We start from the raw sequence: 11776 nt of genomic DNA, 5'->3' as shown, positions 1-11776 counted from the left end.
TTTTTCTGTCATGTGGTTTTTAGTGAGCCATTGTAGGATAAACTGATAAACTATGCCACACCTACTGTATAGTGAATTGGTCTAAGTGGTAATACACCTTTTCCCTGTACAAGAACTTGAATGTGTGCAAAGCCAATAAATAAATAAATACAATTGTGTCTGTACAAATTTTCTAACAATGGTACGAAATTTTCTGGAAACGGGTATTTTTCGTTTTCTTAAGCTTTGTTAGAATTATTGAAAATCTATATCTATACCTAATAATAAAGGGAGAATCGTTTCCGTGGTTCGGTCCGTCTCTATGCGCTTTCGTTCAACAACTAATACGCCTTCGTCTGATTTTAGTCATCGGTCAAACCTGCCATCGTTCCGGAAGTTTGTATGTAGTATACGCCGTCTTCCCGTGCGTCCTCCTGTCCGTGTCGTACACGAGAGCCGGCCCCCGATCAACCGATCAATCGATCACGCCCATACGAAAGGAGGAAACAATCTGCGACTCGTGGATGATTAGAAGTAGTCGGCGCGACGGCGCCTCCAGGAGTACAGGTCCGTCATATTCGTCGTACGTCGGCTAGGCGGCTACGATCGATCATGCAGACGAATCGACAAAAGAATCGGCGCCGCGCGGATGACTCGAGGAAAAGGAAGATGAGAGCAGCCCAGTAATCGTACTCCATCACCTTTGCTATCTCGCCGTCGATCCGATCCGATCTGGTCCGAGAAAGACTCGCCAATCCCTACCTGCAGTAACCTCAGTGTTCGTCCATCTACAACTCCCTGGCCCGGCGGCAACGCGTGTTGCAGCCTTGTAGAGACGATCGAGCAACATCAGTCGGAACCTTCCGTTAGTGACCGTCAACCCGCCGTGACAAGGGAAGTAGAAGGGGAAGATGGCGCCGACACGTGGTTCCCTAGAAAAGAGAGCGGCCAGGCGGCCAGGTGTGCAAAGACGAGGGCGATGCAGGAGCCGAGTTACCAAAGACGGAAAGACCTCGTAGGAGCGGATCATACGAGACTCTTGCGAGGCCAACTTTGCGACTATTCTCACCTCCACTACACTGTCCGTGCGAACATCTGGGAGCCTTATAAGTCTAGCATGCTTCTCCATTAGAGATTTGTTGAAAAAGGTATCTTGAATCTTACAAGTTCAGCACTCCCGCCTACTGCTTTTTCATTAGATATATTTGCTCAAGAAAAGTGTCGTATGTGGAAGATAGGAGATGGTAAACAAGTCTCTATATGAGCGGTCATATAGTATGGTCAGTTCCATAATATACAAAGATGGGTCTGCTTGCTACGACACGTGCTTTCTTTACTGATTACTGGATATGTTGCTGAATGTATTTCCAATATCCCAATTAGTACTGGTGGTGAATATTTTGATTCGTGCCCTCATGAGAAGATATGATTCTTCAGTTAGAAAAATGTTTGTAGTGCCGGACAACATAAAAGTAGTTTAATGGGGATTTGCTCAAAATTGTCTGTTCACCGGTGCTCGGTTGCAGATTCGATCAACTCCCACATGTTATGATTGTTGGTTTTTTACTCGCGGGAGGATATAGTGGATCACGTCTTCCTATTATTCCTATTATACTCCCTCCGTCCCGTTTTAATTAACTCGCCGGTAATTATGCGAAAAACCCCTCACGTTTCCCCCTTTCTACGCCACCACGCGCCTCTGCCTGCACGTGCTCCGCCCCGCCCCATCCGAAGAAGAAATTCCCTCAGGCTAATGGTATCTTGGCTTCGGCTCCGCAACAGTACACGATAGGCAAATCAAGCGTGTGCACCAGCGGACCTACGGCGCCGACGACGATCTGCCAGGTGACCTCCGCCAGGTGACCTCCGCCGTCGCTCGATAGCTCTTTCCTCCTCCTCCTCTGCTCGATCCCCTTCGCCGCCCGCGCGCGCCCAGATCCCTCGCCTCAATTCCACCCAGCACCAGCAATCCTGGCGGCGGCGCGGCCTGCTGGCGGAGGTGCAGGTCTCCCCGGGCTCGGGTGGTGCCAGGGCTTCCGGCGACGGCTCTTGGAGGCGGCGGAGATCGCAAGCGAGCTCACGCCGGCGGCCATGGTGGTTGGTGCGGGCCAGATCTGGGCCCCTGCTTGGAGGCGGGTGTATTTTTGTTACATTGTAAAGGGCTGAAATGTAAAATTGCATTACTGAAGCGTTTTTCTCCCCCTGAGTTAATTAAAACGGGACGGAGGGAGTAACAATTTGCAGATGAAGCCTGGAACCTTATTAAGACAGAATTCGAATCTGAACTTACAATCTTTTACCAGTTTAAAGCCATGGCTCATTCAGTGGTTGTCCGAGGTGTCTGATGTTCATGCCACCATTTATGCATCATTATTAGTTATGTTTTAAATGGACTCGATCGCCTGAGGGATTGGCTACCGGTGAACATGGTTGCATCTTCTCGTCTGATTGCTTATCATTCGTCAAAAATATCATTATATATGGTTGATAGCATGAATATAGGAGTGATTGTTCATGTTGAAACAGTACAAGCAAAATGCGTAGAAAATATTTTTGATTTTCTTGATACCAAATAAATATATATAATGTAAAAAGTATTTTAACATATATACAGTGCACAGAAAATAGCATTGATTTTCAAAGATCATCTATTGGGTTGTTTGAATACAAATTGTGGAGAGTGTGTCTACTCATTTATAACTTTTGTTGACAATATTTTAATATGTATCTCCCGTTGCAACGCACGGGCAATTTTCCTAGTTATCATTAAAGGTAGGTACGATATATATGACCATGTTAGATTAAAAAATATAATGTTCTCGTTGGAGTTCGGCGATAAGATTTTTAAGTAGGTAGCTGTGAATGGACAAACTGGCCTTTTATCATTTTTCTTTTACTGAATAAGGTGCTTTCATGCTTGATTGATTCCTGTATGAAACGGGATGCATTGTGGATCCATGCACGCTAAAAAAAGATAAGAACATGTACGAACATGCATGTACACTTCAAACTGCAAGAATTTGAAGTTCTTTTAGGGTCAAATAACTGAGGGGAACACAAGAGCCAAACACATCCCAGGTCGCTCGCTCGGGGCGACTCCCGAGGCTCCCCAACTCTAGCACAACTAGCCCCAACAAAAGCCCTCCAGCAGACGCCGTCACTGGCCATGGTGGCGACGTGTGTCCGTCAAAGGCAAAGGGCGTTGAAGGCAAACCCAGCGGTGCATCTTCCAAGTTGAGCGGTGGCGGGCCGCGGCCATCGCACCGGCGAGGCAGCGGTGCAATAAGGCCTAGCAAAGCTACAGGAAGAGGCGTCTGTGCTCATCCAGGCGCCAGGGTGGCCGGCATGAGCATGTTCGATCTAGGCCAAGCGGGCCCGATTTGGGCCGACTCAGCCCACGTGTCGACTTGGGGCGTGGCGGCGGTTCTCATGCGTGGTGCCGCACCATGCCTCGTGGCACTGCCCATGCGTGGGCATGGAGTTCCTGGCGATCTTCCCGTAGACTTCGCACTCCGTGTCGTGATGCTCCCCTCCAGCGATTGGGTCGGCCACCCTAGGATGGTCGCTTGTGTAGGCGGCGGCCCTAGGATTTTTCTCACACCGAGATGAAGATCTACTTGATGTCTACCCTCCTTGATCTGGCCAGAGTATCGATTTTTGAAGGGCTCCGCCAGCAAACTCCCTTAGACGTCTTATGCGAGGAGATTGCTAGCTCGGATCGGATTTGGTCGTGCAAACCCATGTTTTTCCGACTGTTTGGTTTAGGAGGGAGCGGCGCGAAGCTCTGCCATATGTTTCTATCATGAGACATAATTTTTTCGCCCCATGGTGATGTTAGGGATAGAGAACGTCATGGAAGCCGAGATCTGAGCACTAGTAATGGTGGCTTTAGTCTTTGCGGCTGTTAGTAATTTGCTAGTGTTCCGGAATTCGTAGCAGCCGTATGCAAGTGGAGGTGACAAGGCAGCCGAAATCTGCATGATAGTAGTAAATTCTTAGTAGTCCCACTTAATGCTCTATACATGCAGTCTACTAATTCCACTAAAATGTGAGCACTTTCTAAGGCTAGATCAAGCCCATGCAAGAAATAGATTATATCCCCACAAAACAACAAACCTAATTCTTCACGCTAGATGCGTGTCCATAAAAAACTGTCGGATATGTTCTCTGTAGCAGCATACAAATATTGAGAAGATCCTCTGTTCGAAGTAAAACAGACTTGCAAACAAGGCTGATCTCGTAAAACTAGGGCATAGTGCGTTGAGTGAGTGCGTGTTGCTGGTGCTTGCTCCGCCCTGTGTGGCAGAGTCACTTAAGCAGGATTGTATGCAAACTGGTCATGTTTCTGTATAATTGAGAAAGGCCCAGGTTCAAAAAAAAAGTCTCTATTTATCCCTTGAACGTTTCAATTCAAAAAAATAGTTTAGCTCAGATTGTTAAATAAGGAAATTTCTGATATGTGACAGAAACTGCTCGGTGGAGAAGAAGCTTGACCTGATTGTTTTCTATGTTTAATCTTAGGGTCCTTAGTGCTAATTGTAAGGATTTGGATGTATTCTTCTCTCTTTTTGAGGTTCTTGATGTAATATGTATTTTCACCGACAGTGTTAATGAAAGCATCTAGGTCCTTTGGGTGTTAGAAAAAACTAAGATGCGTGCATGAATTAGAAAGGAAATATTTAATTTACGAGAATCATGAGAACATGAAATTTGCTGACTAAGACATAAACACAACTACGTATTGAAGTATGCTCCACACGGTACACGCATTTCGCTCATACGTGAAACTTCATCAAACAACATAAACACATCAATGACCGGCAGCTCCAAGTCTTGTAGATCACCAGGGCGAATTGATAGCATATAGCTCAAGTATGGTTTTTATATAAACAGAGAAGAGGTTAGGTACTCCCTCCGTCTCAGTTTACTAGTTTTTCCCGTATAGCTAGGTCGTTAATTTAACCTATATAATTTAAATTATATAATGCAAAAATTATATCATTTGAAAATAGAACATCTAAACTTTGAAATGATATAATTTTTATAACATATAACTAATGCTAACTTGATTAAATTTGCGACCTCGCACGCCTAATAAACTATGAGAGAGGGAGTACTAGAAAATAGAAAATACAAGTACATTTATGCATTCCACATTTGTGATGATACTAATTCTATACAACGGCCCAGTAAAACTTGACTATACAAATGAAAAACTATCTAGCATTTATGGTAGATATGGTCACATAGCTAGTAGTACCGGATGCCTCTTCACTGCCTACCCTTAGATTGAAATATGGTGGGTGCTTAGGCTCCCGTTGGATCGCGGTCTCACTGCTTAGCATTGCAATCACATCTAACATGGTTGGTCGATCTGCTGCATTCTCTTGTACACATAGGAGTGCAATGTTAATGCACCTCATCATTTGCTCCGAGTGACACTTGGAGAGAAATGACACATCAATGAGTTCGGTCCATCTTCCCTCTTCCCATAATTGCCAAGCCTGTTTAAAATTTCAGCAGACGATTAGATATGCATGACACGAGATAATATTTTTTCATTTTATATGGACATCTTTGTACTCACGTATCCAATAAAATTGATGAATTCTCCACATTGGTTGCTACCAGAATTCCTTTTCCCGCTAAGGATCTCGAGAATTAAAACGCCAAAGCTGAATACATCAGATTTGGTAGAGAAGAGGCCCTCCGAAGCATACTCAGGAGCCATGTAGCCACTTAAATGATGTAATGAATAAAAAAAGTTCAATTAATAGATGGTCATCTTTCAGTAAGTAAGTGCATAAGAAAAGCTATAAATGCGAAACTTACTATGTACCAACTACTCTTCTTGTAGAGCTTTCCTCAATATTATTTGACGTGAAATTTTTTGCTAGTCCAAAATCTGAAATTTTAGGATTCATTTCATTGTCCAGCAGTATGTTGCTTGGTTTAAGATCTCGGTGTATGACACGCAAACGAGAATGTTTATGTAGGTAAAGAAGCCCTTCTGCTATTCCTTCAATTATTGCAAGACGTTTGTTCCAGTCTATCAAAACTTTTTTATTTTCATCTGCACATCTAAAAGTTCATTAGCATAACAGAGAAAATCAATAAAGAAATTGTTAGAGATAATTAAGAACTGCAACTATTCATGTAAGGCCTGTGAAAACAATATACTCATATATTTTCAAATATATTTAACCTATGAATAAAAAAATGCAAATTTATACCAAAGATGAAGAAGTCGAGGCTTTTGTTTGGCAAGTATTCATAGACCAATATTTTCTCGTCTCCGTGAGAACAACACCCCAAGAGTCTAACCAGATTTCTGTGTTGAAGCTTTGCTATGAGCTCAACTTCATTCTTGAACTCTATGAAACCTTGTCCTGAATTTGAAGCAAGTCTCTTAACTGCAATCTCCGTTCTGTCATGAAAGCATCCCTAGGGGAAACATTAAAAAAAGGTTCTTTAAAGATATTATGTCGCAGTCTAAATTTTTTTGTGAGGTACAAGTTAATTTTGATTCATTGGTTTCTTAGTAAAACCCAATTGACCTCACATTGGATAAATATTTCTCCACTTAAATATTGTACAAGCTATTTATTTTTTCGAAACTAGGAAAAACATTAGCTATTCTAATTGAATAAGAAGAAGGCCTAGAGGTCTTAAGGGGCTAGGACACTTCCTAGGACATACAAATAAGCTACTTTCTCCTTATAACATTACTCAAGTGCTTATCCGGGACCTCAAACCGGCCAATAGAACCTCAACTCGCACTGTTGCACACGCTTCAGAAGTTGCGGTCTTCCGCCAACCCATCTTCATGATAGGGATCTAGGCTTTGACCTTTCCACGCCTACCGTCGACATTGACATGACGCCAAACAATGCGACCTTCGTGTGTGTGTGTGTCCGTCATCACGCATCCTTCACCAAGACCCCGCGGAACTATGCAGCCAAAACTCGTTGTCGTTGATGTAAGAGATGCCATGTCACTCCACCTTCGACCAGCAGCTGCTCCAACACAATGCCCCTAGGAGTGGACTGGCGGCGAGGGTTGCAATTATTTCATCCGGATATCTACATCTAGGTTTCCCCAAAACAACCCTAGTGAGGAGATGAGCGTTGTATTGACGCCTTCGACAAGGTAACGACACACATGACACCGCCATCATCCGTCATGACCAAAGTCGGTTCAATGTTCGCCGGCTGTCACGCATCCATACTATCTGTACCACGATGAATCTGCTGAGTGATCCAAATGAACATGCACAACGAACGAGGTGTTCTCAACCTTGCATTGGCCCCATGGGACCATATCGAGACCTAGCATCCCTGCCGCTACATAGAGCGCGGTCACCGCGAGGTGGCCTCCGCTGCACTCAACATTGTTTGCCGCCCGTTCCACCCAAAGAGGGAAGGACACCATCCGAGGTGCAGACCTCCATCACACTATCTGTCGCGCTGCTGCTGCTGCTGCAAAGAGCTACCACTTCATGGTGCCCAGCGGTTGCGCGATGTCTAGGCCCAAGGTTGGCGGTTCGCACAGGCTTCTGCGAGCGAGGGGACAAGGATACCCACCGTCACCAACTTGTTTTTCTCGGCCGCATGATGAGGGAGGTGGAGGGTGGGCCCCTACGGCGGCGGATTAGGGCTCCCACCCCACCGTCACATGGGGGAGACGCGAGAGGGAGAGGCCTCTGAGTGTTGGCTCGTAACAAAAATAGATGGGTGTTATATAAGTACCTTAGACTAGCCACAATGGGAGTTTCATAGGTAGTATCATGCGTGCCATGTAGGCAAAAATCTTATGTGGCACAATAATTAATGAGGAGAGGTGAGACTAGTATCGTAGGTAGATACCGTATCATAGCACGTAAAACTAGAAATTTTAGTGGCAAACACATCATTTTTTAGACAAAGTGAATATATTAATATTAAAAGATACCAATTACACCCAGCCTCTGCAACAACGCAACACCCTAAACTTTGACACATCATGTACACATATTTGCATTTAGATTCTACAAAACATTAAATATGATGGAACTATGATACTACTAATTCATGATACTATGCATTGTAGGTGTTGTATCATAAACTAGTATCATATGTATGATATAGTCTATGATACTCCTCATTGTGACTAGTCATATAAAGCTTGCTCCAATACAACACTCCCCCCCAAACTCCGTTTGGCCTCTTAGGTAATTAACTAATTAACTAACTAATTAATTATGAGCCCTCCTAAGCCCATATTCAAACCCAGTTAACCAATGTATGGGTATACCATATACCGTTCAAAACACAGTCCAGCCTATAGCGAAAGACAGTTCACTTGTAGCGAAAGACACTCCGGACGAAAGACAGTCTGACGCGTCAAAAAACACGCAAATATTTGCCGGTTTGTCCTGCCAAGAGGACGACAAACATTTCAGCACGTGTCAAACAGTCCAATTTGCCTCGAGACAGACATATGCAAGCTAATCTCGTGACACATCAGGCCGCTGCGCTGCCGCCGAGGCCTTGTCGTGGACATGGCGGCCTGCACCGCCTCGCAGTGCCCCGTGGACGGCAAGCACCGTCTTATCGTGCCTCTCGCCCTCCGGCCATGACCGCCACTGCCCGGCAATGTCGTTGTCTATTAGCGGACAACAACATGCATACATACTACTTCTACCTATAAGTACGTACAAATAAGTTGAGCCATATGGATTTGTGCATGCCTACATATACCCTTTAAAAGAACATCACTCGCAATTGCAGCCGTTTATGTTTTTGAGTTTGTCCGAGGTTGGGAGGAGAGGGTTAGCAAACACCATACCTTATATACAGGGCCAAATCCACCTTGTCCAAGTTTGTTTTCTTCGGAAAAATTATTGGTAGCCTTCAATATCTCATGAAAGTCATAAACTGAAAAATCTGCTCCCATCTCCCAAACAAGTTCACGATCTCCTCCTTGAGATTTGTGAGAACTCCTTTCTCCTAGTCTCACTGTACCTGAAAATTTAGAATTTGTTATGACTCTCTATGTAATTAAGAGGAATACTGTAGATATATTCGTATGAGCATTTCAGTAACTAATTTACCAACCTTTTCTGAATCTTCTTGCCAGGCGACGACGGTAAAGGGTGAAGCAAAAAACAATTAGTGCTAAAGGAGCGGCTACACATATGGCAATTGCCCATGGTTTGATTCCACGCCCTTGAGAAATTGAACATCCATGTAGTAAGAATTATCACAAATCGTTAATAGTAGTATAAGGAAAGTAATTAAGCATATGGATACAAAAAGAAGATGAATTAAATTTCATCACAGGTGAAAGCTGATACACATACTTTTGCCTGCCGGCGCCGTCGGAGCGATGGACGACGGACTGATTCGCTTTGTTGGTTGGTCGAAGAACATAAACGCCTCGAACCTGATGTTGCAGCGCAGCACGAAGATCCGGCCTCCCAGGGGCATGGACGTGGTGGCGTTGACCATGCCATTGAGCCGCTGAAGGCACGCGAGGCAGTCGCCGGCGGAAAGGTCCGGCGTGCACTGCGCCAGAGAGAAGAGCGTCGGGACGGAGTCCAAGACCGTGGTGGCATACCGCCTCGCCGGATCGGCAGCCGCGTTCTGGGCGGTCACCGTCAGTAGGTTGTGGACGTCGGCGGGAACAACGTTGTTAGTGCCGTCGTTGGAGATGTTGTTCTGGTTCCACGACTGGAAGAGGGTTGCGTTGTCGGTAATACCATTGGCTGGGCTGAGTAAGCCGTCGTCGCCGGAGAAGCCGACAACGCACCCTGGCTGCTGTGTGTTGGCGTACTCATAGTAGACGGCGGCGCCCTTGCGGTTCGGGCACGCCTGCTGCGCGTCCTGGAACGAGGCGGTGACGCAATCTCTGCACGCTGTGTCGTTGGCGAAGTCGCCGCGGCAAAGAGCAAGCGCGTGCACCGCGTCGGGGGACTGGCCGGTGCTGCCAGCGGCGAAGAGCTGAGGGGAGGAGGAGGCGTTGCTGGCGAGTGAGGTGGCGAGGGCGGCAAGGTTGGACTGGTAGGTGCCGTTGGCCGTGTAGTTGCCGCCGCTGCCGCAGAGCTGCGCTGTTGCCGTTGCCGACGGCGGCGTCAAGAGGAGGAGGAGCAGCAGGATGCCCACCATGCTCGTTTCTGAATCGACCCTTTGAGAAAAAAACGAAACGATAGTAAGATTATTCAGTGGCCGGCCTGTTGTCCCTTTCAGCAGTCGGACAATCCAAAACTATGAAACTGTCAATCACGGAGTCACGTTAACTAAATGATTATTCGCCGGCCGGCAGGATCGCATAAAAAAAAAGCTCGCATCTATAAAATTATGTTGAGGTAATCCATTAGAACATTCAGCAGTCAAATCTTGGATGTCATCAAAGAAATTAATCTAGAACAATGGCTGAACTTCGTGCCTATATCAATACTAAGCGACGCACTATCTACGCCTGGTCGCCATCGTTTAGAAAACCAAGTCATGATTTTCAACACTAAACGCATTTGACTAACTTGAATCCTTCAACCATTCTGAAGAAAAAATGCACCATATATGCATTAATATTCCAGATCAACTAAGGGATGTACTATCTAGACCTTGTCAGTGGTAACTATAGTTTGGGTCCTTTGAGAAAACAAGTTATGACTGTTCAACAGTAAAGACTTTTTGATTAATCTTGAATCTTTCAACCATTATAAAGAAAAACATACTCGATATTATGCTATGTACGTTGATAAAATTTCCGTTTACATACCCAGCCGATATGGGTGGAATATTGTACTTATGAACTCGCGGTATATTGACATTTTAAGGAGTTGTTCTACTAGACAGGTATATATCCGTGTTTAAATATGTCCCTGTGATTTTCTTTAATAGATAAATTTCACAAAATCAATAAACTTTCGGGAAGGTGAGACCTTGAAAGGCACACAAGGAGATCCTAGGATTTGAAGAGTTCACTTATAATATTCCGCCTCCTTCTAATATTACTAATATGTTTCGCAATTGGCTTAACAGGGTCGAAAAGAAAGATAAAACTAGGATACGAATTGGTGTATCAGCTATATGTTGGTCCATTTAGAGCATCTCCAGTCGCGTCCCCCAAAGCGTACTCCAAACCGCGCCGGATTGAGCGTTTGGGGGACGTGTTTTGTTCGTGCCGCGTTTGGGGGATGTCGCTCCCCAGCCGCGTCCCCAAACGCCGCCCCCAAACATTTTTTTAAAGCTTTTTTAACACACAATCTTTTATCAAATATAACATAGGAATAAATATGTTTACGGAGATAGTTTTCAACAAACAATAAAACAACTAAACAAATGTAATGAATAGGGCTAGATCAAGGTGCCGCGGCATTTCCTTTGATCCTCCACAAATGCTCAATGAGATCAACTTGAAGTTGATCATGAACATTGCTGTCACGGATCTCGAGCTCCGCCGAGGCCTCCTTCGTCTCCGCCTTGTTGCCAAACCCGTTTCTGCCGAAGGAATCGAACGGGGGAGCTCGGGATCGAGCTAATCGAGCTCATCTTCCCCACCCACGGCCACCGCTTACGTCGACCTCCGCGTCGATGTTCGGCCACCTCCGGCCTAACCGACAAGCCCTAAGGCACCGTAGTGAGCTCCTAGTCCTCCAGGACCTCCCGCTCGTCTCCCTAACTCTCTGGTTAACCCCCGCGATGCACGGCTCTGTTCTCATCGTAGCACCTCGTTGTCGGTGTTGCTCCGGCCACCAAAGAAGAGAGGCGCCACCTGATTCAGGTTCCTCGCGGAGTGGCACATCGAACGCGCC

The 11776-nt window shown here is 45.5% G+C and overlaps 1 protein-coding gene across 1 annotated transcript; it reads right to left on the bottom strand.

The window, feature by feature from the left end:
• Positions 1-5195: 5195 nt before the first annotated feature.
• LOC124704000 (cysteine-rich receptor-like protein kinase 10) lies at positions 5196-10124 on the bottom strand. The gene is made up of 7 exons (XM_047236235.1): positions 9320-10124; positions 9102-9185; positions 8806-9005; positions 6213-6423; positions 5812-6052; positions 5567-5717; positions 5196-5483 (listed from the first exon to the last, which is right to left on the bottom strand). The coding sequence occupies exons 1-7, from the start codon at positions 10122-10124 to the stop codon at positions 5196-5198; spliced, it is 1980 nt and encodes a 659-aa protein (XP_047092191.1).
• Positions 10125-11776: the final 1652 nt, after the last annotated feature.

This window comes from Lolium rigidum, chromosome 1 (genome assembly GCF_022539505.1).
Source record: "Lolium rigidum isolate FL_2022 chromosome 1, APGP_CSIRO_Lrig_0.1, whole genome shotgun sequence".
NCBI lineage: Eukaryota > Viridiplantae > Streptophyta > Magnoliopsida > Poales > Poaceae > Lolium > Lolium rigidum.
The sequence above is the reverse complement of the archived record's forward strand: the minus strand, read 5'-3'. Positions and strand labels throughout refer to the sequence as shown.